This window comes from Lepidothrix coronata, unplaced genomic scaffold (assembly GCF_001604755.1).
Source record: "Lepidothrix coronata isolate B3197 unplaced genomic scaffold, Lepidothrix_coronata-1.0 Scaffold123, whole genome shotgun sequence".
Lineage (NCBI taxonomy): Eukaryota > Metazoa > Chordata > Aves > Passeriformes > Pipridae > Lepidothrix > Lepidothrix coronata.
In genome coordinates this window covers 399089-424495 of record NW_016690303.1, presented here as the reverse complement: position 1 = coordinate 424495, position 25407 = coordinate 399089, and the positions used below count along the sequence as shown (strand labels likewise).

At 41.7% G+C, this 25407-nt stretch overlaps 1 protein-coding gene across 7 annotated transcripts in view; it reads left to right on the top strand.

Annotated features, from left to right (window-relative positions):
- NHSL1 (NHS like 1) overlaps nt 1-25407 on the top strand; it is a 181592-nt gene that overhangs the window by 88003 nt on the left and 68182 nt on the right. The window contains exon 1 of one of the 7 annotated variants that reach the window (XM_017825930.1): nt 1190-1226. The exons of the other annotated variants lie outside the window; for them this stretch is intronic. Within the exon in view, the coding sequence (XP_017681419.1) occupies nt 1211-1226 (16 nt within the window). The 5' untranslated portion in view covers nt 1190-1210. Of the gene's footprint in view, nt 1-1189; nt 1227-25407 lie in introns of those variants that run through there. 7 annotated transcript variants of the gene reach the window in all.

Below are 25407 nucleotides of genomic sequence, written 5' to 3'. Positions count from 1 at the left end.
CTCTAAAACGAAGTAACTTTTCTTACATGATGACAGATACTTGAAATGTGATACTTTAATATCAAAGCCCAGCTAATGGTACTCAGCATCTCATTAATACTGCTTTGTCTGAACTGCTGTTTTTAAGGCGTCTAAACTAGTTTTTTTTCTGAAGCTCCACCCAAAGATAACGTGTTAGCATGTGTTCTTTATTTTCATTTGGCTTTACATGGAGGATTTTAGGATTTGTGCTTTTGGAGACAGTTGCAATTCTTGTTTGTTCAGCGAGATGGGTTATCCTGACCCTTACCTTGTTCCCTGGTTCTTTGCTATACAAGGCCAAACGCTATAAAAGTTAGTTAACACAACAGAGTTGAATTTAGACCCAAATACTATGGCTGAGCACAGTGCTGGTGTTAGCTCTTTGTGACCCTTATAAAATAAAATGCTTACAAGGTTGTGTGCTTCTATTCCTGAAGGTCTCCTCTGCAGAAACAGGGCATATGTAAGAAATCTTTTTAAGCCACAACATCTCTCATGCTGAGCAGAGAAATCATAGAATGGTTTGGGTTGGATGGGACCTTACAGACCATGTAGTTCCAACCCCTCTGCTACAGGTAGGAACACCTTCCACTAGACCAGGTTGCTCAAAGCCCCATCCAACCTGGCCTTGAACACTTCCAGGGATGGGACATCCACCAGCAGCCTTAAGGCACACAGATAGGCATATACAGTATTCAAAAAATAAGCATTTTCTCTAGCTTGACTGTTCAGATACACTTACGAGATCTATAATTATAGATGAAATAGGAATCTGCACAAAACACTTTCTTAAGAGAGACCACGCATATATTCCAGGGGGAGAAAAAAAATCAAAAAAATCACAGAGCAGTTCAGTAATTTGTAAGGAACAGGTGAGTGGGACTGCAGTGATGTATTTCCCTAACGCTGACCCACAGACAGTCGTAAACTGAACGCACAGCGGTGACAAATGCTGACAGATGAGCTGTATTGATCCTCCCCAGAACCGCCGGCCCGTCCTGTGAGTGGCCCCTCGTCCACACGCGTTTCCCGGCAGGCTGGGCGGTGCGGGGATGCTCGGGGGGTGCCCGGAGGGGGCGGGCCGGGTGGTGTGGGGGTGCCCGGGGGGTGTCCGGAGGGGAGGGGGCGGTGCGGGAGCCGCCGGCGGGAGGCCCGGCTCCGCCTCGCCGCTGCCCGCGCCGGCCGCAGGATGTTCTGCCTGAAAGGTGAGGGTGCTCCGCGGGAGGGAAGCGGGTGCCGTCGTTCCCAGCGGGACCTTTCGGTCTGGCGGAGAGCGCAGAGATTTGTGGTTCCTTTTGTCCCAGCGATGCGCATCGCCGCCCGGCGTGATCCTGCGGGAAGGTGCCGGCCCGGCCCGGCAGACAAAAGGCCGGGCGGGCGCGGAGCGGGCAGCGGGGCCGCGTCCGCAGGGGCTGCGCACACGGGGGGTGGGTGGAGGGGTAGCGCCGCTTCCCAGGAACTTCTGCAGCGGCTTCCTGTGTGGAGCATCTCTGCTGGTGACGCCGCACCACGGGCGTATTTGCCTTTATTTGTTCTTTTTTCCCCCTGTATGGGTGAGATGTCATGGAGCGCCCGGAGAAGGGCAGAGAGTTGGTCGTGCTGCGTTATGCAGATGCTTGGTAGAAACACAGCTGCTCTGCCGGGTGATGCTTCCTCTCGCTTGGAGATGCTGCAACAAGAGTTTTTACGCCCCGTGAGATGTTCTTGTTTTATCTTTTTAATTAAACTCTTAAGAACGTGGTTCTGAAAGTAAAAGATTAGGAAAACCTTACTGGTTTTGTTTAGCGCCCATATTTCTCTTTTTTATTAAAAATTGGTATTGCTGCTACTTTTCTTACTCAAGTAAGATGAAAGCTGACACCAGAGAGCTGTTGTAAGGAAGGGTGTAGGAGTTGTAAAAAACCATGATTTCCTTGGGAAAGAGTAGCAGTTAATTACTTCAGTGCTTATCAATGCTTGCTCAGAGTGTTTTTCTCCCTTAAGTTAGCTAGGGACATGGTTTAGTGGTGGACTTGGCAGTGCTGGGTTAACAGTTGGACTCGATGATCTTAGAGGTCTTTTCCAACCTAAATGATTCTATGATTCTATAAAACGTTGACAACTTTTATTCTACTGCTGACTTCTATTTATGCAAAGTTCCCACTAAGGATCTTGGTAGAGTTGGCAACCATAAATTAAAAAAGATATTAAAGTTATTTTCCTGTAAATTTCAAAGAACTGATTCAGTGTTTCTAGAGAAAATCTTAATTAATTGCACAACACAATTTCCTGTGCAGTGGTTTATCTTAGTTGTTCTTGTGTACAAAAACCCTGCACTGTTTAAAGTTTTTAACTCCACAAGAGGTTTTCAAGTCACAACAATTCATCAGATCACTGGAATTACAAAACAATAAAATATGAAACTTTTGTTGAAGCATTAACTTAGCGATACAGGACAGAAGTTGATGTTTAAGTCAAGAGTATAAATAGGTAAAAGGTTTTCAAGTCAGTTGAGTAACCAGACAGCTAAAAAGACTGAGACTTCTGTAATCTAGATTGCCTGACTGAAAATGAGCCAAGGAGTAAAGTTTTCAGAGATTGTCCTATGTGCAGCAAATGAACCTGTACAGAAGCAAAATATTTTTGTTGCATAATAAAATGGAATTATGATAGTGGGGGTTTTTTTAAGTCTTAAAGGTATAGGAAAAGAGTTCTCAAAATGTTTAGGTTTTATTTGTGAGTAGGTTGTTAGTTACAAGATACAAAAGTCCATCTAAGAGTTCATGTTAAAAGCAGTGAAGGTACTGGATAGTTGTGGTGCGTAGCAGTGTATTTTGATGTGTGCTAATTCCTTCCTGTTTGCATGCACTCTATGTCACCGTGCTTTGCTCTATTTTGTTAGTTTGGAGTAGACTTCTCCCTACCTTGAGTAACAGCAGTTACTGTGTATTACGTTATTATGCGTTGAAAATCATGATCCTGAAATAATTGCTGGAGTGTTACCATTGATAACCTCAACATGCAAAGGAGACATGATGTTACACACCAGTCCTTTTACTGGCTTGATGGTAGCCTGCATAGGAGGAGGATTTACTTGTCTCTTAAACAGTAGGGCACATCTGCCTTTCAGGTGCTAGTTTGTTTGGGCTCTGAGGGCGCAGGGAGAAGCAGTGTCATTGTTCAGGCCAGCTCCCAGCAGTGTTTTCTCAGTCTGATCTCTCGAGCAGTTTTGTTGGTCTGATAAATGAATCCCAGGTCCAAGTCGGTGTACTCACTGGGTGTGGATGTGCTGAGTGTGCATGGAATGGGTGATGAAATCCCCACTCTAATGAGCTCTAGGGGCCTGCTGCCTCTAATTTTTAATTTTTTTCCAGGGGAAAATAGGTGATCAGACTCAGGTGTCTCTGCCTGTGCATGGAGGGTGACCCAGTGTCTCCTTCTCACAGGCTGACCCAAGTTCTCCCGTGCTGGCCGGAGTGCCAGCCCGCCCTCGCACCGCACTCACTGCTTCAGTGCAGCCTTCTGGCTGAACCCCATCATGGGAAATGTGGCTTGTATTGGTGTTTGATCAAAACTAGGTGTCTGCAGCAGAGGCAACACTGCGTGCTAATTATTGATCTTTTGGACATAAAGTACAAATGAAATATTTAAATAAATTTTCCTGTAAAAGAATTAATTTCTAGAAATGTCATCAGCCAATTCATTGGTATATGCTGAAAAAAATGAGCTCATGTTTCTGTAATATTTGCCTAGAGTTTCTGTTTCCTTCATAGCTTTCATACAATGAGAATAGTGCCAAGAAGTGCTGTAAAGCAGGCATGTGTCCTTACTGCTTGCCTGCACTTGGGAAGTATTTTCCGTCCTTGCTTGTCTTACAGCTGTGAATTTCAGAGGGCAGTCTTTTATACTAATAATAGCAAGAAGTTATGATAGAAGCTATCAGTGAAAAATCCCAGGCATGTGCTGCTTGCTCTCTGAAGAGGAGTTCCATGCTAGAAATACAGATTTTTTTATTTATTTATTTATTTATTTGTAAAAGATCACAGGAATGCTCACCAGTTATCTCATCTGTTTTGTGCATGTAAGAACATTCCTTGGATTCCTTTCTTGGCAATTTTCTCATAAAATATCCAGTGTTTGAAATCAGAAACAGATTTTCTCTGTCTTTAAACAAATGTATTTTCCAAGTTGCACTAGACAAGAAAAAATTTGTACAGGTCGCTTTGTTTTTTCTTTTTTCTGTTTAAAGTTTTACTTTTTTGTGTGTCTAGCAGCAGGCCAAAATGAGGATAGGGACTTCAAATAATCTAAATGAAGGAATCTGTCAAAGTGAAGATTCCTGGCAGAATTAAATAAATTTAGTTTAAGCCTGGGATTGATCTTCTGGCTTTTCTTCCTTTGTCTTAATTTCATTTTTTTTTTATTTCTGTCAGGGTTATGTGTAATTTGGAATGGGACCCATTCTTTTTGTAGTTGTTTTTTATATCATATGCATTATTTTTTTAGGGTGAGTAACTTCGAGGACATTTCTTATCAGCAATTCTTCAAAGTACAAAGGCAGTTTGAATAAATACAGAATTAGTACAAACTGAGTTTTAAGTACCAAGCATATGACTTTTAAGTTAAAAAAAATCTACTTCTGAAAGAAGAGCTCTGCTGTTTTTCTTCATTTCTCATGTGTATTATGGAGTGACTCCTTTTGCTCTTCTTTTTCCACTCTTTGTTTTTTGCGATTGATCTTCCTATTCTCACTCTAGTGGTTGTTTGGTTGGTTCATCTCGAGTCTACTGATTACTTTATCCACTGAATGAAGTGTTCATAGTTACACCTGTGTGAATCCGTGGCATGCCAGGAGAGCCACAGAGAGCTCTGCCAAACACATTGTATTCACATGCTGCGGAAAAAAATCCGTTTTTCCTTTATTGCTAAAGAGATGTTAGTGTTTAAGACTGTGTAGAGTTTGAAGGTTTTGTTCATTTAATGACAACTTTATTATATCACACAGAAGGAAGGAGGGGTACAGAGGTGGGGAAGGATGCATCCGTGGCTGAGCGTGGTTGACAGCATCTGGTACAGGACCAGCCTCTCTTTGTCAGGCAGCAGTGAATGGGAATGGCTTCTAACCATGCCTGGAAGTATGGAATGAAATTGAACATATCAAAAGGAAGATTATAGGTCTGGATAATAACATTCCTGCTGAAGTTAGTCAATGCTCATAAATACTTAAAAGTAGAAATGTATGTTCAATACCATTCAAGTACTTCACGTAGGGCTACAGTCCTATTGTGTGATGTACTTAACACCAAGTAAAACACTGTTTATGCTTGGATTAATTTGCAATCTAAATGCATTGGAAGAAGGCAGCATATACAAAAACCAAGTGAATTTCCAAAGGTAGTGGAGTGCCTGGGTGGCATGGTGCCTACCTGGCTTGTTCTTGGCTCTGTTTGTAGCAGCGTGGGCAAATAGAAACCCCAGGGAGTACTTGTGCCATGCCGACCCATTGGAGGAGAGTGGTGTACCCCAGCTCTTTTTTCTGTGATTCAGAGGATGCCCATAAATACATTTGATTGTGTAAGTGTGTTGTTTCACTCCTTGGAGCTGTTTTATTTGACTGTCTCTGAGGAGACCACCAAACAGCACAGGCACAGAACCTGGCGGAATGAATGCCTATTGTTTGTGCTGGTTTTGCTTTGCTTTTTTTGGTCATAGAACAGGGTGTGGATGCCTATTTTTTCCGTTGAATTTTTAAGAAGGCCAATGGCAATGGGTGAAGCAGGGTGAACATATTCAGGCATTAGATAAAAATCTCTTCTGGCAGGTACACCAGCCTTTCCCAGGGCACATGGGCTTTTACCCTAAAGTGGTATGGCGACAAGGCAACTTAGATTCAGCTGCAAAATCACTTAGTTTTGAAGCTCTCCTTCCGTTGGTCTTTAGCTGATGATTGGAAATGTGGAGGTCACATGTGTAGACTGCTGTATGTGCCTAGCTTTCAGTACTTGAATTCAGCTTGTGCTTTTCAAACACAGCACAATATAAATACACACAGACAAAAATACTTGATGCTTGTAGTGCATTAGTTGACTCAGATGGTGTTCAGTCTTCAAGACTATGGAAATTGACTCCTTTGTTATCACAACTGTATAATTGAGACACAGCTTTTCTTTAGATACTGTTTTTACTTCACATGTGCATTTAAGGCACACTCTGCCTTTCTGCTCCGCATCTGGGTCTTTACTGCAGACTGCAAGAGGAGCTGTTTGCACAGTTCGCACAGTGCTGAAACCTGAGGAGGGCCTGTTGGTAAACGATTCATAGGTAGAGAGATCATCTGCTGTCTTCCTTGACCTGCTAATGTTTGCTTTTAAACAATATCTGTTAACCCCCACATTGTCTGGAGGGCTGCGAGTACAGTGCAGTTGGTGAGCGCTGTGCAAAGCAATAGTAGTGGGCAGTGAATTTCTGTCAAATTTCAGCAAGAAGCCAGCATTTAATTTTAAGCATGCAGGCTAGAGACCATTAAAACAGATGTCAAAGTAGCATGCACAGCTGATTGGATTCATAAGCACTGAAGGAATTTCATGTTGAAGTGGTCTCTGAGACACATACACATACTCGAAACCTATAAATATCTTAAAGCATTTTTCAGTGGTTTAAGCATACTAATGATTTCACGTTGTATAAGTATTGTGTTACTAGATTTGTGTTCTCTATGCTTGTCATTTTTCTACATTGGCTTTCTCCCCCTGCCCCACTCCCTCCCAACAGCATTTGTTCAGAAGGCTGCTGTTACTTCCCAGGAAATGCCATAAGCCTTTGTCAAATGGGAGACCCGTTCCCTGTGAAAGCACTTTGCATGGTATTAAGAAATGGAAATTTTGTTAATTCTTTTATTCAGAGTCCGCTCACAGCTGTGATCTTGCCTGTGGTTAATGGCTGTCAAAACAGTCTATTAATTACCTCAGGCATCTTTTCCTAATACTATCCCAGTCCTCTAGAGCATCCCACTTTTTTCTATCTATATTTTACAAAAATTCAGAAAGTGTTTTTGGTATTTGAAGCTCTTGTGTAACTTATCTGGACTTTGAGACTTCAGAATATTTTAAACTGGTCATATGCAGAGGGATTACAAAAGTATAGCTTATTTAGTCTAGCTGGTAGCTTGTGAGGTAAATACCGCAAGGAGGGAGGAAACCTGTTGAAGTCCAGGGAGAGTATTGGCACAAGATAAATGGTTATGAATGTGTTCTGAATTAATTGAAGTCAGACATTAAAAGGTTCCAAACCATCTGAGGAGGGAAGTTGTGAAACAGACATCCAAACAGGATAATGTGGACAAAGAATGTTTTTTAGATGGTTCTTGATAAGGTTGTGGAGTGTTTAAGTCAGAATTTCTAGAACTGCTAAGGGAAGTTTGTGACAGAGGGCTATATGGAAGCTTGGGGACAGGATTGCATTTGTACTTTGCGTATGCTGTAGTCATCCCATGTTTAGGTGCTTCTCTTGGTCCTCCTCCAGGAAGAATTATCCCTTTAAATATGTAATTGCAGCTTCTGAAGTTTCTCTTTATTCTGTTCTGCTTCACTGGAGGCTGGTTACAAGGAAAGGCTGGATGAGGAGCAGGGTGTGCCCCAGGTCTTCATGCCATTAAACCATTTAGCAGGTGTGCCCTGCTTACCCCATTCTTTCCTTTAGACTCGGCAACAGGTGCTACTGGGGCGGAAGTTTCCCCAGAAGCTCAGCCTGGTCAGGATTGCTGGACTTTTCCTGTTCTTTTCTAGTGCCAGGTGTGCTGCACTCTCCTTAGAAGTTTTACCTTACAGATTACCTGCTTTCACAGGGTCCCCAGACTTCGCTGACACCTTTTAGTTTTCTCTTACTCTTTTCCTGTGACACACTTTTTAGGCATGTAGTGAGATACTGCTGTGTCTCACTGTAGGCTGCTTGTTACAAGGTCTTTCTTGGCCCATGAATCCTTCTAATTCAGAGGCAAGTTGGAAATTTGCTCTTTACAGCATAGCATCCTGGCCTCTTTCTGTTTCTGACTTCTAATCCATCTCCATTTTAATTTAAACCCATCAATAGTACTGAAACAGAAAGACAAAAAAGGAATTTAAGCCATTTTCTGTAGTGAATACAAGGAGTAACACTTCTGGTGCTCAAGCAGAGGTATCTTAAGCATCAGCAGATCCTGCTCTTTAGGAGAGGAATGTGTTTTCTGTCTGCATCTCTGCCCAAAGTCTTGGATTGTTCTGTGTGTTTTTTAGCCTTAAGAGAATTGCTGCATCTTTAACATGCTTATGTGGGATAAAGAATGACGCTAAAGTAATGAGGAAAAGCCAGCTTTTTCCTCCCTTTGGTATTAAGGCCGATAAGTTGAAGACTGTTTCCTGAAGGTTTAATTTGCAGAGAGCCTTGTGAGAGAGGAAAGCTTTCCACCATCTGAATGCACAAATGGACCCTTCTTCAGTCATTCAGGTTTGCTTTTTGTTGCCCCAGTTTCGTTCTCAGATGAATTCAAGATCACAAGGAGGTTTTTGTAGTTTCTGGCAACCAGGAGCCATTATTTGTGCAGCACTCTGTGGATAGGTGCCCTTCCTCATGCAAGCCCTTCTGGAAAACAGCAGATCATGGGAACACTGAGTCCTTCCGGAGGAAGAAGGATGCAAGGTTTGGTGTTAAGCTTCTCTCCTTACAGGCAGAGTGCTGGAGTAAATGTGGCTGTCAAATTAGGAGAACAGAAAAAAATGCAAAGCTATTTTTCCTGCCTAATGGATATGTGGAAGATAGTTTTTGATTCTTTTCAAAGCCTTATTTTTCTCAGTCTTAAGTGTGTCCATGTGTATCATTATGAGTCAGTGCATGCTCTGGAGCAGCGTGGCTGGCAACGGCAGTGCTCCGACCCAGGGGGTTGCTGTGCTGAGAGATGTCCCAGTCTGTTGGGTCACACAGCTTGTAGCTCCAATCTAGAGATCTTTAAGGGTTTCCCATGTTGTTCTCCTGTGCAGAGGTTGCTTCTCATCTTGAAGGATTGTTTGCAAATCAGTTTAAAATAATTTTACTTTCAGTCTAAAATTTTGAAACCTGTTGTTGAATTAGCAAGCTAATTTGTGTGGCTTTACTCTCATTTGTCTTCTAAAAAGTCTTAAAAAGTCTAGTGCAAAATAAATATAAAGGCTGAGTGACTTTTTTTAAGAATCAAAATGTTTATAATGATCTGTTCAACTTCAAATTTATCTTGATTCAGTAGCCTTGGTATCATCTACAAACTTGCTGAGGGTGCCCTTGATCCCCTCATCCAGATCATCAAAAAGGATCTTAAACATGACTGGCCTGTGGGGAACACCGCTAGTGACTGCTCACCAGCTGGATGTAATTCCATTTACCACAACTCTCTGGGCCTAGCCATCCAGCCAGGTTTCTACCCAGCAAACAGTGCACCCAGCCAAGTCATGGGCTGCCAGTTTTTCCAGGAGAATGCTGTGGGAAACTTTCGAAGACTTTACTAAAGTTCAAGTAGACAACATCTTCATCTTACACAGAGCTTAAAAGTTCTTTATGGGGTACTTACACTCTGACCATGTAAAACCAAAACATTTTTAGAAGTACTCACTAAAAATAGTGAATTTTCTCAAGACAGATTTGAATTCTTTTTATCATTTTTGTTATTTTAATCTTGAAAGCCTTCATGACTCTCCATGATGCACCTGACCAAAGCAGGCCTTCTTGGGAATGAACGTGTGTGTCCAGGAGGTGGCACTGTGTTTTTGACAGCAGTGATGGTGTACATGAACACAAGGAAGCCTCAGCAGAGCATTTCCTCCAGAAAGAGGAGGGATAGGAGGCTGCAGCCTTCTCACTGAAGGCTGCTTTCTGACTGTGGCTTTTGTCAAGTAGTGTAAGTTGCTTTGGTTTTTCGTATCGAAAATCCCACTGGGTGTGGACTCTTCAAGTGAGCTGCGTGTGTGGCAGAGAGGTCGCTGCTGCTCTGCATCAGGAAGGTGCTTCCCTCTTAGGGCTTTCAAATCATTAAAAAAGAATTGTGAGAGATAATAGGAGTGGGGAGATGACTTCTTTCTCTTCCTGTTACCATGGTAATGAGTTTAATGAGCAGACCTGAACTGGGTAATCCTACCCAACTCTGTCTGAATTGCTGTTTAATGTGAACTGTAAAATAAGCTGGTAGAGAATGTGACTCCTTTGCTCACAGAATGTGTGGGTGTACAAGTATTAGCAACACTACCATCCATTGTGGCCCCAGACTGGAAACTGCTTCTCCCCTGGCTTCTGGCAGCATCATCCTTTGCTCTGTGTTTTTAGAAGGATCAGCAGATGTGTGAGATCCAACCACTAGAGTAAGGCAGAAAGAATAGCTTCTGTGTCACCCACCAGCAGTACTGTCCAATTGCTTCTGTCTTGCTAAAGGCTCTGTCCTCTGCCTCAAATGTGCATCACCCCCTTCCCGAAGGTGGTCTGGTTCACAGAATGCACTAACTGAAATACTTTGTCTTTCTGTATGTAAGCAAAGCTAAACTAGAAAGGCACAGAAAGGCTTTTCTGAGTTACCTGCTGCTTATACAGCTGGCTTTATTCGCTTTCTCATTTAAATATTGCAAAGCAATGATCAAACATGACATCCTTGTTGCTCTTAAGAAGGCTTTCTAATTGAAAGTAAAGATGAATAATTAGAACACAGAAGTGTATTTTAAAGTGTTACAGGACTGCCAGTAATGCAACACAAAGTGTGTTTTTTCTTGTTTAGCATCTTACATATGTGCTGTATTTCAAAATACCTATTGAATTAAAATAATTACAGAGGGCTATTACATAACAGCAAAGGAAAAATTAAATTAAGATATGAAAGAGAGGATAATGGGTATGTTCAGAGTTGGTGCAGCGGGGAAGTACAGGCACATAGATTTCTGACGATCTTTCTTTGGTTTGGTTATATTGTTGTTGGTTTTTGTTGTGTTTTACGGGTGCCTGCTGTATCCAATGGTTTGCAGATTCGGTGTCCCTGCAGAGGGATAAGGTTGCCTAAGGATGACATCTTGAATGTAGGACTGGCTATGTAGGTACCAGGAATTAAGTTAGCCAAATGCCCCAGCATTCAGGGATTTGCCTCCAGTCTGTTAGGTACACAGTTGTCAATGACACTTGCTGTAGCTTTTTACAAAGCATATTTGCTTGTTAGGACTGCTCTTAGCTGTCATGCCAGTTAAGCTCTTTAAGGCACATAGGCCTTATTACTTACATCCTTTAAAAAAAAAAGGTTAAAAGCTCAGAGATGCTATGTGACCACAAGTGTATAATAAAAATGCATCCATGAAAGTAGTAGGGGATAGAGCTAATGCTCGAGAATGTGAATATGGCCAAATGGAGAGAGCTTTTTGGAACGTCATGAAGCTTTGTGTGCATCCTGGCAGTGGTGCCTGCCAACCTCACCACCTCAGGTCACTTTCATCTCCCTTGCAACCCGATGTCTGTTGGTATTTTACAAGCTCCTCAAATGCTGGGCTTGCTTTAAACACCGTAAAGCTGATATCTCCTGATCGCTTCCTGTTCGAGAGATTCATATTGAGTTAAAAGCAAATTACAATACCGTAAGGATTTTTTTGCTCTTTGTTTTGAAATTCTTTAGCTTTTGTCTGCTGCATGTGTGTTTAAGGAACATGAGTTAAGACTCCATGCACACTAAATTAACTCACAGGAAAAAGGAAAGGTACATGCACAGTCCAGGAGACCAGGACATCCCGTGTTCGATCTGGCCACTGATGGCCTACCAAAGGATGCTGGGGTGCTCCACTGTGATGGACATGTCCTCATTCTTTCTGTGTCACAAGTTGTCTGCCTGTAAAAGGAGGATACTTTTCTGTGAGAATATTATTTTAAAGCTTAGTTAATGCTATATAGTCCAATGAAATAAGTTTAATAAATAAATATTTTTCCTCTTTTGTTTTAAAAATAACTATTTAAGTACAATTTAAAATGTCTAGCTGCTCATCTAAAAAGCCCAGAACACATCAAGCCATCACAGCTAAAAATAGAATCACTGTCTAATTAGGGCAAAGTTTATCCCCATGGATTTCTATGAGCTCTCTTTAATTTCCAGTTTGGCTGCTGGGCTTGCATCAGGAATTACTTCATTTTATGATTTTGTTGTGCAAGGTGTCCATAAAAGTACTGTTATTTCACTACATGGTGCATATTATCTTATATCCAGAGGATCTACAAATTGTACATAAAGACTGATGATATAATTTCTTATGTAGCCTATTTATAAACATTATCTTAATGCCATAGTAGGGCTGACATGACCGTCCTTTGTGATTCCAAATCCCCTGAGTTCCCATTAGATGTATCCTATATGTTTTTTAAACTCCTTTGTGTTACAAGTCATCAGTATCATTGCTGTTCTCAGAGCTCAGGAGCATATATGCTTGTCTAATAAAAGGGCTAATGTTTTCTTCACTTGGTTTTTCTTTATAGTTTTGTTTATTGTAATTCCTGAGTTAGTAACAGTTTTGGGAGTCTGTTAAACTTTTAATGATCTTTTTTCTTTAGACCAAATGTTTCCAGTATAATGTAATCATTTTTCCCCCTAATTACTCAAGCTCTCTCTAACAGAGCCTGAGTATAAAGAGTTGGTTTAGCAAAAATGAAATATGCTGATAAAAATGAATAAGCACATTTAACAGTCTGTTCAGAGCAGTCATACTTGGCATTACTAATAGTTCAGGTTTTAAAGGCTCGAAAAAGAATAATAAAGGAAATAAAATGTTATTTTGGGAAAAATCTTTAAGTGATAGCTCAAGGCTGAGAAAAATGAACAGCTTTGCTTTTGTGTATTTGGAAAAATAAAGCAGCGCTATAGCTGCAGTAGAATAAGTGAAGTTTAATCAGAAGGCTTGTGATGAAATTTTGACTTTATCAAATTAAAAGAGGTTCTTGCTCCATATAGACATAGCGTAAAATAATTTTTCTTTTTTGAGGATTTTTGGGGGGAGACCAGGAGAGGAAGAGGCAGTGTGTACACAGTGTCTTTCTCACATGAGAATGGTACATCTTCCCAACTCTTTATTTGCACTTGCTAATAGCTGAGACCATAACTGTCAGCAAATCTTTTATCATTTATGTTACCAAGGTCTTACAGGCTTCAGGGAAGAACAGATTTATTCTTCAAGTAAAAAACTTGCAGTGACATTAATGCCTACCATATGGTAAATATACTTGTTAAACTGGATTTCAGCCATGATCCCATTATTGTTCATCAGCCTTACTTCGTGAGCATGCATTGGAAACACGGCTAAATGAGTATGTCTGTAGTCTAGAGAAGTATATGGTAAATGTCATGGGGACTTCAGGGCAATACATTATCTTGTGTCATCTTGATAAGTGTTTGGGAGCATGGGAGTCTGCTGAGCATTGAATTTTGTCGGTGTCCCATGCGTTCTCGCTCCTGTGTTTGCACTGAATGTTACCTGATAATACTGGCTTGGTGTCTAGATCTACACCTAACTTTTATCTCGAGTAACATGATTACGTAGAGATGGAAAGACTGCATGCGAACATCAGCCAGTATCCTTTCAAAATGTAATTTGATAATATGATTTTGAGTTGTTAAAATAAAAAAAAACCACACCATAACTGAAATCCACCTGTATTTTTATCTAAAAGATACTGTTCCTGTCTGCAGGAGAAATACATGCAGGCCCTAGTGCACACTTTTATCAATAGCCTGTTGATGCTCAGAAATTTTGTGCATCACATCTATGACAATGACTCTTCCCAAGACCCTGATAATCACAGGGAGTTGAAAGGGTGAGACAGCAGGCACAGTGGCTAGACAAATGGGTTGCAGGGGGGGTACTGTCCCATTAGGGAAATGTTAATGGGCCCTCCTTCTGAACTGGTTCACTAACAGCCTCTTGGGGTTTCATTCAACCCAGGAGGACTGTCTAGACACTCATTTATTCTGGCAGATGCAAGAATATCAGTGTGGTTGATGAGTGAGTTGAGCTCTGCTAATGTTAATCACAGTTGTCTTTCTCATTGTCTGATGAGTAAATATACTTGGCTTTGTAAATTTGTATTTGCCTCAAAAGCCTGTTTGGCAGCGTTCAGTGTACGCTGGTGAGTTTCTGCTATATATCCGGACAAGCCAGCGGTGCCAACAACTGTTGCCCATGCTGTTGGCACATTTTCCCCTTTCCATTCATATTTTTGCAGATACTTGAAATTGTTGTCAAAAAACTTAAAATTGTGGGCAGGGCTTGTTTCATCCCTATTTACTGAAAGTACCTGACACGGTTCATTATAAGACTGGTTTTCATCTATTTGCAAGTTTGCTGAGATTCAACCATGCAAGATGTGTATGAAACACTTCATAATGAAAATTACTTGCTCAAATTGCTATGCAAAGTATCAGGATGTTAAAAAAAACCCACCAAAAAACAACAAACTAGCCACTTTTTTGCAAACTTTCAACACTTTGCCAGCATTATTGAGTCAGTGTTGTAGACAGTTTATGGTGGATAGTGCTCTGTGTTTTGTGTGTTTAAAGGCTGATGCCACGCTGGTGCAGTGCCTGTGGGCAGCTGATGTGTACACCCTGCTCCCAGGCTGCAGCTGCCAGTGCAGGTGGCAGCAGCACCAAGTCAAGCAGGAGATGCGTCTGTGTGTCGGGAGGAAGAGGAGATGTGCATCTGGTCTGATCTTTGGTGTTGTTCTTGTTGTTAATCAGTGATTTCTTTTTATGTCCAAAAGTTTATTGTAGCTATCATCCAAACAGCACATAAAGCCTTCTCTAATATGTGTGAACACTTACATGATGCTGTTGTGCTCCTATATAGAGAGCAACCGCTTTCATGAAGGGTATGGGCTGCAACCAAAGTATTTGTAAACAACAGTTAAGGAAGCAGGCTAAGAATTGTTCTTTGTTATACTTTACTCAGGGTTTCGATATCTTCCCATTTTTAAAAACAAATATTTTCCTATGTAATCTTTAAAACAACATAAAGCTGCTGAAGGCAGCAGTTTATGCAGGGTGCTCTTTTTATCTGACATTTTCCTTGCTGTCTCAGTCTGACTGTGCTGTTGCAGCCAATTCAAAAGCCCAGGAAGGGCATGCTTCCTGGATCCCGGAGAAAAATAGTGTAGGGGATGGGCGATTAGGGTTGACACTGTTACCAGCATGGAAACTTGCTTAGTAGTGCAGGATTTGGGAGAGGAGCCATGGACTAGTGACTTGAGGATGAGGCTAAAGAACTGAGAATACCTCAACTCTAATCCTGGCTTTTCCACTCTGTGGGCAGGTTACTAAATCCCTTTGAGACTATGTCTTCATCTTTAAATAGGAATAATAGCTACCCTCTAGAGGCATTGTGAGGATTTATGCGTTTATGCAGTACTGAGTGCAAGCTGATAACTGCTGATGCTTTGTATTCCGCAGCAATGTAGTTGTAGTGTAACCTGGAAGATAGTCTTCTTTTGTTGACAGTCATTATCATTCTGACTTCGAAAGGGAGTTTCCTTAATAAAATCCAAGTACTGAAATCGTGACACTTTGCTCTTTTTTTCTTTAGTCTGCATGGTTTTTTCCTGCTTTTGCATTCTAGAAGGTGAATGTTCTTGATCTTGGCAGGTTCCTGCCCAGTTATGGTTCTGTAGCTGCCAGTGTTACAACAATTATAGTAACTTAGCTTTAAATAAGCTTCTTGGATATGGCCATCTGTGTGTGGCCGTAGTACCTGTTGTTAAGAGAGTGGTGAATAATCAGGGATAAGGCTTAAGAGAAGCCACAGACTGGAGAGGAAGCAGAAAGGGAGTAGTCCGAGGTCTGTGGCAGGTGACTGCGTTTCCCAGCTCTCTGCAGCCCGTGTTTTCCTGCTTATGGCTGTGATCTGGGGGCTGGCGGGAGGGCAGGGACAGGGCAGCCAGCAGCTGCAGTGAGCTGCTTAACTAGGTGCTTGATTTTTTTGTGGGTTTTTTTTTGTTCTCTTTTAAGGACTGACAGAAACCTATTCCAAACAGTTTCCAGGATATCCAAATAGCTTAGCTTGCCTAAGTGCAGAGGAGGAGAAAATCTCTTCCTCCAGCCTTTTGAATGCATCCGTTCAAGGGTTATAAGCAGGCCACTCCCTTCTGCTCTGAACTAGCCATTGGGGACAGCAGGGACATCCTTGAGAGCAGCATCTCACAATGATCGCCTATGTGCACTGCTTGCCCGCCGACCCCATGGTCGGGTGCCTCCGCAGGAGCAAGTGGCAGCCCAGCTGCAACGATGAGGAGGAGGAGGAACTTATCCCACTGTATTCCAGCAAAATGGGGAACACTCACACCAAGCTGCCTGGCCGTCTCAAGAAAAAGTTACTGAGCAAAGATGACAGCTCCTTCTGGCCAAGTAAGATAGTTCTTATTCCTTAGCTATTTTGGTCATTTTGTATTCTGTTGTCATTATTGAGGAAATAAATAAGTAAACCAAACATAAACAAGGAAAATACTTGTATTTCTCCTTTGGAGGATGAAGGCATTGGGAACAATTTTCTTATGAAAGTAATGTACTGCACTTCAGGACAGTGTATGCAAGTACTGTATCCGATGGGGCTGCTAAATTGATACAGGATGACACTGTCTTTGTGCATGTGGTATGCCTATGTTTGAGAGGTCTTGAGCACTCGCTTTCAGTTCAGTAATGCTCCTTTTCAGCAAAACGATTGTTTTAGATGAGTGGAGCTGTTGATGTAGCACTCTAATTGAAAGCCATAGGAGCAATCAGTGGATGAAAAGGCCAGGAGTAATAAGAAAAAGGTCTAACAGAACTCAAAAGGTATTTAATGCAGTTGATGAGTACTTGGTTAAAAAAAACCCCCAGTATGCTTTTGAATAACCTTTCGTCTAAGGTTATTTTCCCTCTGAATGTGAGAGGAAAGAATTCATGAATTATGATGGCTCTCTCCTTTTTTAATCTGAAGAGTTTCAAGTTTCACTGGCGAATACAGACGGGAAATAGGCAGAGAAGAGAACAGACAATGGCAATGTTCAGCTGTTTTGTTTTTAACCTTATTGCTTGTCTTCCCTTTTTTCCTGACCACCTAAGCAAAGGCACCCAGCTGTTTGTGGAATGGTTGCTCAGAAAAGTGTATTTAAGGCTGATGGGGGAGAAATTTCACAAGACAAAGAAAGCTTTTCCTGCAAAAGCCAGCTGGCTGGCTATCTTGTGCCAGGTCGTTTTAAAAAAGAAAGAAAAAAAAAAGTACATATTTACACGTATTGATTTTTGTTTTCCTCATTAGTCTCACACTGATCATCTGACAATGGCTGGTTATTACCAGGAATTGAAAAATCCCCATCTCGCCACAGATTCTTACACTGATTAGTGAAACCACCTGTATTTTTTTCTGCATTACCATATTCTCCATTCAGTGCTAAGCAAGCTTCGTTTAGTGTCTCCTCCTGTGGGAGGAGTGTGATTTACTACATAGTTGTTTCAGGCCTTTTTCAAGAGGAAGTAATTTTTTATAATACATGGAAAGAAAATCCCTATCATCTGCTGAATTTTTGTATTTAAAAGTACAAAGTCGATTCTGGTTCATTCAAAGGGGAAAATGAAGATGCTTCTTTTATGTAAAATTACATAGTCTCTGTACTGTCAGACCTGGGGAAGCCCTGAAGAGGTTAGGAACTAGGGAGCAGCTCCAGGGCTGCTCTTAGGTAGGAGGACATGGCCCCTCTTGCCCCAGAGAGCCTGAGGCGTGGGGATGTGATTTTGTCTCTCTTACTGGGTGACAGGTAAGTTCGTTCCTACAAAGTTGTGACACTAACTTTCAGAGCTAGTTCCTGTAGTGCCCTCAGAGGTGTTGCTCAGAGCATTGTGAGCAGCCTCTCCATTTGCACTTGCTTTTCTGGAGTGTGGAAATGGGACTGAGGAGGATAGGTAAGGTCTCAGAAATCTCTGCTCCCTCATTGCAGCCTACCTTCTTTTTCACTTTGTGGTATCTATAGGGAAAGCATCTCCTCTCTAAAATGCACCTGAATTGAAATTACAAAACTTTTCAGGAGATGAGTAGATGCAGATGAATGGAGAACAGAGCAGTACTTTAGAGAATATTGATGCTACTAAGTATTAGAGAGAGAGATTACATATATGCTGATGATCTTACTTCTTTGCATTTAAAAAGCTTGGAAATTGAAACACAGGGATTTTTTTCATTGGTTGTTTCTGTGTTTAAATAGCTGAGTGACTTCAAGGCACTGTCCAGTTTGTTTCTTGGATGAGAACTTATTGACATCTGCATGGAAATTATGGAATTAGGTGTGAAACTTTCTGCATTTCTGATTGCTATGCGATAGTTCCTATATATGCAGTGTGAATGTCTCTTCTCCTTATCCAGGTGCATTCATTTTTAATGCAATTTCTGGTCCATAGCGATAAATTTTCATATTTCAGACCAAGTTTATTGCTGTATCCTTTATCTTGAGTTTCACTGATATCTGGTATGACCCCATGCATTTTATTTGTTCTATTTGAATTACAAACTGTTGGAGTTTCAATGAAAGTTTTTCAGTGAAACAGTGAATAACAGAAATCAGTCAGCCTGCTTTCTGCCCTGACTTTTCCCAAGAGAACCTCTAGTGCTTCAGTGCTGGTGTCCCACCACAATGCAAGTGTGTACATGTGGGACACTAGCTCTGCCTCACTGGCTCCCTTCTTACTAATTCCCTGTCCACAGAAACAAGAGAATGACAATGTAATTAAGCCATCTGTTGGTGGGACAGGTACTATTTCTCTTTGAGATAGGGAAGCTGTGTTGCTTTAAACTCTGTTAATGTTTATTTAAGGAACAAAAGTGTTTAAGAGTGGAAGTGCTTTCTGGGACCAGGTCAAGAGATAATTGCAGAGCACAGCAGGGGATTATTGGCTGGGTTTTATCTCTGTTGATAAGGGCTTCCCTTCGGGGTCCTTATCCAGCATCATGAGAACTGCACTTGGAGAGGTTTCACAATGCTGATATACTCTATAGAAAACGGTCCTGGTAGTGTAGGGTTGTTTGAAAACATAATACAGTCAAATTATTTGAACTTCCTCATGGACTGGGGGAAGAACTTCGCTGAGGGGATCTCAGTAGTCTGCAGCAGTAGTCCCTGGTGCTCCTGCTACCAAAAATCAATAATCAAAATAGTTGTAGTGTGGTGTAGCAGCTATAATAATCAGGTGATCATGTTAGGGTTTGAGGATTTTTAAGCTGTAGAGTCTATTCTGATAAAACTGTTAAATCAGTGATATTGTGAAGTGAAGGTTCTGCATTACCAGCTCAGCCTCTTTCCAGCATTTGTGATGTTATTCTGCTGTTCTTTGCTACCATACTGAGTGCAAATAGGCAATTTAGGATTGAAATCAGCCAGAATGCGGGAGTGCAGGAAGACAACAGCCTGTCTTCCTGCCAGAAAAACAGTATGATATTGTAGGTTCGTTCCGAATTGCAGACAAACTCCAGTGGTGCTGACTGTTTGGTAGCTGGTCTTCCTACAACAAAGTCTTTTCTGTAGCAAAGTTAAGCTAGGTTGGGAAGAACTGTCAAGGGCTTGGTTTGGTTTGATTTAAATGCCTGCTGAATGGGAAGCTGAGGCTCTTAGCAGTGACTGCTGCTGTGGGAGGCTGTCACCTCCTCCTGGTCAGAACACTGCTTGCCTCTTACAGTTCCTCTTGCCGCTTCATATTTTGTCAAATTTGCAAAGTTTAAAGATGTGGTATGCTCTTGCTGGCTTTTTGTGATGATAAAGTTTTGGTAAGGATTTTGGAGGTTTTTTCTTTCTTTTACAGATGCGTGAGTGAGCCAATGGCAGTATCAGATTACTTTTAACGTTCGTTAAACAGTAGCTTCAGTTACTGGGATTTTTTTTCTGTGTTTTGTTGCTTGCTAGCTCAATGAAAGAATGCTTTCTTCTTCATTCATTACTCTTTCTAAGGACAACAGCTCTGTCTTATCTGTAAGCTGAGACCTTTCTGTGTGATATGTGTTTTGTGAAAAACATACAAATTTTGAAATAATAATAACTAGATCTATTTATAAATTAATAGGATGTTGTGAACCAAGTTGGGTATTTTATTATCCACTATTTGCTATGGCTTTTTTCCAGGTTTCTGTTCTGGTAGCTATGAGATTTAAATTTCCCAATTAAAGGATTTTATATTAAAAAAAGCCAGAATCCTTGCAACTTGGGAGGATTCATTCTTTGCCTTCTCATTTAGCAGTGTGAAACAAAGGCTGAATTGCTTTCCATCTCTGCAAATTCTGGGCCATGCAGAGCACTGAGCAAGCCTTTGTGGCCTCTTGTGCCCTAAGTGACACAAGGACTCTGTGTGGTGAATGGCTGGGACTGCTACTTACAGAGCCTTATGCAAGCGATTGGCCACCCTTATTCCCAGTTTTATCTGCTGCATCCAACTTGTACCATAACAGCTGACATATCGGATTGCATCAGATAAAGCCAGGAACTGGTTTGTTTTGAAAAGAAAAAGTAAATTGGATATAATTTTTATTGCATGCCTAAAAATTGGGGAGATTTTTTCCCCCCTTTATGTGTAGTTAATGGAGTCTTTTTGGAAGTTTTGTTCATTTGGTTAAAACAAGCCACTGAAATCTTGCAAAGTAAGGAAGTTCTCTATTTGTACAAAATTCAGGTCTTGGATAAATAACTCTTCTGTTGTGTGTTTCTGTATGTGTCTTGCATTTTTGACTGATTTTGCTGAGCATTCCCTGCATCTGCCATGGAAAACAAGCCTCCCTGCCTGTCCTTTTATTGACAGGCCATGGAGGCCCACCATTTGTTCTCCTGTGCTGTTGCCATACAGCTCATAAGCCCTTTCAGATGCAAAAGTGATGCGGATGAAGGGAGGGATGAAGAAGAACTTGGAATATACTGGGTAAAAAGAGGTTAACGTTGTAAAACACTGAAGTGAGTCAGAAACATGAGTATGAAGGCCTTGCTGAGTTTCCAGTTTGCTAGCCTGACTCCTCACTGCTAGGTGTGAACTTGGGCTCACTGTTGCAAGGAGATGCTGGTGGTGGATGTTTCATGCATTTCTCTCTGCCTTTGAGCAGAGGAGAAGCCGTGTGTGGCACCCAGGGGCACAAGGAAGAGGTGGTGAGGTTTTGATACGGAGCTCATCAACATCACTTAAGTGTGAAAAAATAGAGGGCTGAAAAAATAGAGGGCTCAGAGACATTTTTTGTATAGTGTTTTTTGCAATTGGGACAAGGGAGTATCTGCTGTAATTAAGGAGGTGGAGCAACATAAGTGCAATCCCGATGTGAAATAAATAAAGTTGGAAGGCCTGTGACTGAGGATAGTGGTTAATGGTAGACTGAATAGGTTCTTCAGTGCTTAATTTGATTAAAACTTCTGGGTTTATGGATGGTGGATACAGTATGTTTACAGATTTTACTGGGAGTTGCTTTATCTAGTGCAGTGAAGCCAAGAAGTGGTTTTGAGTGCTGTAAGAAAATTGGACTCATACCAGATTAAAACTAAAACATGGTGAGGAGAATGTGAAACTTCACAGAAGAGGCACAAACGTTTTAAGGGAGGCCTTTATCAGCCTGGCTAATGGAGTCATACTAGCAATCAGAAACAGATTATGCAGCATTATCAAAATCCATTTTGCAATGCTGTGTTTCTTACTGCGTCCCACCCTCCCCCAGGGCAGCACTTTGAGATGAAGTGATAAAAGGTAACCAGGTTTTATAGCTGCAGTGTATTCTCTTGTGCTGGACGAGTAGAGAAGCAAATTTTCCAATTAACAAGGCAGATATTCGTGTCATCCCTTCTGGAGCCCATTTTCCAGGACCCTGTAGATTGGTGACTTCCACTTGTCTCCTGAATAGGGTTGTGTGCCTGTGCATGCTGGGTTGTGGTGATAGAGGGCTTCTGTGATGCTTGGCACATTTGCAGTGCTCTTACAGCTGAAATCCTCCTGGTTACTTGTCTTCCCTTCTTAACTGCTACTGAATGTGAAAATTTTCAAAGGCTTCCTCGACACTACCTTATTTTTCCTGTGCCAACTGCTCCTCACAGAGTGTCCCTTTCCTTGTTTTTTCCCTCACGCTAGTGGGAAGCCAGCTTCAGTAATGACCCCTTGGAAAGGTGTGATGTCATGTTGCCTTGCAAATACTTTGATTTATCAAGTATTATGTTGGATGCTTTGTCTATGGCATATGCTGCCCCAATTTGAATGTAGATAACCTTCACTGCTGCTTCTGCAGAGCCCGTGGTAGGTGGTAATGCAATGAATAAAACAGTATCTTGACATTTATGTGGTGGGTTTGATAACCTTTATGTGCTCAGAAGGAACATTACGGGCTGTGCAGTGTACCAACTGGTGATGGGGACATGGGCTTCTGCTGGGGGACCCCGCAGAGGCAAAGGGATCTGGTTCCTGGATGGCAGCTACTGTGGAGAGGTCTGATGGGAACATCGCTTGCCACCCACTCCAACACCTCTGCCCCCTCAGACATCTGGATTGTCTAGATTTGCTGGTGCTTGGAGCTGGTGCTGTGATCCTTGGCCCTCTGCTCTGCCACGATGTAGGTTTTTTGCTCCTACTCTTAGCTCCCAAAGAGCTCAGGACTGTCTGAAACCACTTTTCTTCCATATGGCTCTTGCTTAGGCCAAACTAAGGCCTTTTAAAGGAAATGGCATTACAAGTCTGATAGATTACTACAGATTTTTAGCCCTTTATTGTTTCCCTACCCTAATCTGATGAAAAGTCATTGACAAATGCACATGTTGCTTGATCCTCAGGATTTTCAAACCTTTGCTTGGACGTAATTGTAGATCAGCTCTGCTTTCGTCACCCATTCAGAGCCACTTGTTCCATACTGTGGGCTGTGGTATTTGAAGTAAAAGGTGCTCCTTCTCTGAAATACATCACTTCTCTCCTTACCTCTCGGTTGGCTTCAACAAACATCTTGGAGGTAAAGCAAACTTGCACTTCGCTAGCATTGCAGCTGGCAGCATATAAATCTGGGTAATTCATACTTTGTAGTGTTAGTAAAAAAAGACACATTTAAAATAATCCTAAATGCCAATAGGCTTAGTGACATTTAAGCATGAGCGATGCTGTCAGTCCATCCACAAACAAAAGCGGTACATCTTAATTTGTCTAATTACACTCTAACATGCAGGCCAGCTGCTGCTGTGAACAAAAGCAGTTGATCGCACCATTTTATTAATTGCATATTAATTGTCACATTCATGTTAACCATATGGGAGACAGTGGAGTGGAGTGAAGGCTACTTAGTGGTGGAAAAGAGAAAATGAACTGGCAGAGTGGTGTCTTCAGAGAACAAATCTCAGAATGATAGGGTGCCTGGAGCTTGTCGATGCGATTCAGTTTTTAGAACTAATCTGTACTTTTTTCTCCTCATCTAAATTACTGTATTTAAAACTGCAAGAGATTTGAGTAGAAACCATTGTGCTTTGCATGGCGACTGCATATTTGTGAAAGTGCTGCTGTGCAAGTTGGTACTGAATTTGTTTAGTAATTTGCACAAGGCAGCCCTGCTGGCACGTGGCATCTGCCTTTGTCTGCCTGCTGTGCCGATGGGCGCACCAGTGCTGGCTGGAATCATTTCTCACAGGAGCAAGGCTAGAAGAGCCAAAAGGCGTACAAAACTTGCTGATTTTTATATTTTATGCATTTTTGCTCCAAGTATGTAGTCTTTTTAGATAATGGTGGTAAGTCTTGAACAGAACTGGATTTCTTAGAGTGAAAAATAAAAACCTTGACACAGGGGGGTTAACTGGTGTAAAATACCTACGGCAAAAAGCAAACAGTGCTGGTCTGGCTGCTGCATTTATCTGGCATCAGATTATCTAGTAGGATTTTTAATGATGCTCTTCCTGAAAGTAAGACTTTAGGAATATGCTCTTAACCTCTTTTTTTCTTTTATTTTTGTGCTGTGTGGATGCAGCAGCCACTCTCAGCAGATGCACAGCAGTTCTGTCGGGCAGCAGGTGTAGGCTGAAGTAGACAAGGAGTGCCTTCTGTCCAGTCACCCCCAGACTGCCATTATCACGGTCTGTAGAGCATCTCCTTCAGTGAGGCTGTGGGGTGACCATCTCCTGCCTCTCAGCAGCCACTGTCCCACAGGCAGGTACCCGCAGCAGGGACAAATTATATGATACGTGCAAAGGAAGCTTACTGGAACAAGACCTAAAAAAAGCCCCCCAGTGTCTGCCTTGAGTTTATTCACTTTCCCTTCCCCTTCAGTTCTCTTTAGGAAGAAAGATCAAAGACTTGTGTTGAAATTTTTAAGCCAAAGGGGCAACAGGTTCAGTAAGAGGAAGACCCAAGGGCTGCTCTTTGCTTTCTTAGAAAGGAAACAGTGAGTTAATAGCAGATCAAATAGAAATATGCCTAGTTATGTGAAAAGAAGGGCAGGAGTGGACCTGGAGTCTGCAGTGTTTTAGAGAACTTGGTCTTGTCGTCTGATTAAATCTTCCTGCTTGACTTTTCTAAAATGAGCATTTCAATGCTAAAGGCTTAGTCCCATCTCGTTGCCAACAGGTGGCATTTTGCTTGCATTTCCTACATATCTCGGAAGAGCTGGGATTGAGAGAGGTTAGCTAGTTAAAAAAAATAAATAGTGAGAGTCAGAGCCTTTGTTTTAATTAACAAATTGTTTCAAAAAACATCCCTGAAAAGCATTTTTCAAACTGTATTGGAAAGCACAAAAGGAGACACGAGGGTTGCACAGTTAAGAAATTGCTAATAAGCAGCTGACAGATAGATTGGATCTGATCTATTCTAAGCATACACAGTGCAAAACAGTCAATAATGGTGACATTCTTATGCCTAAGCAGAAATTCGGGCAGAGGGGTTTTTTCTTGTGTTTTCTTTTTTTAATCAGAAAAATGCTTTAAGTGGCTCATCGCAATTACGTCTCAATTGGTGCTGTAATACACTGCAGCGTGGGATGTGGATTATGGGGATGATGCATGATTGGAAAGGCACAGCTTGAATTTTGGATTGCAAGCAGTGCCTACCACTACAGCAGTTACAGAAACAGCGCCTGACTTGTAAGCTGACCAGTTTTGACTTGGAGTCATTGAAAGAGAATAAATGCAAACCCCCACGACACCACCTCTCCAGTCACAGCAGAAGGGTACTTAATCAGCCTCCCCGTGTCTTCTGTGCTCAGGCAGGCAGTCTGTGGCCTGACTAGTACTAATTTGAAGGCTGAATTCCCCAAAGCACTGCTTGTGGCTGTTAGGCTGCAGGTCCTGGCTTTTGTTTGGAAATTGTATCTCAATGTACTGGCAACCAACTAGGTTACTGGTGAGGGCTGATTCCCACCCGCTGAGCATGAACTGGTGTTGGTGAAGACTAGGCTTCTGGAG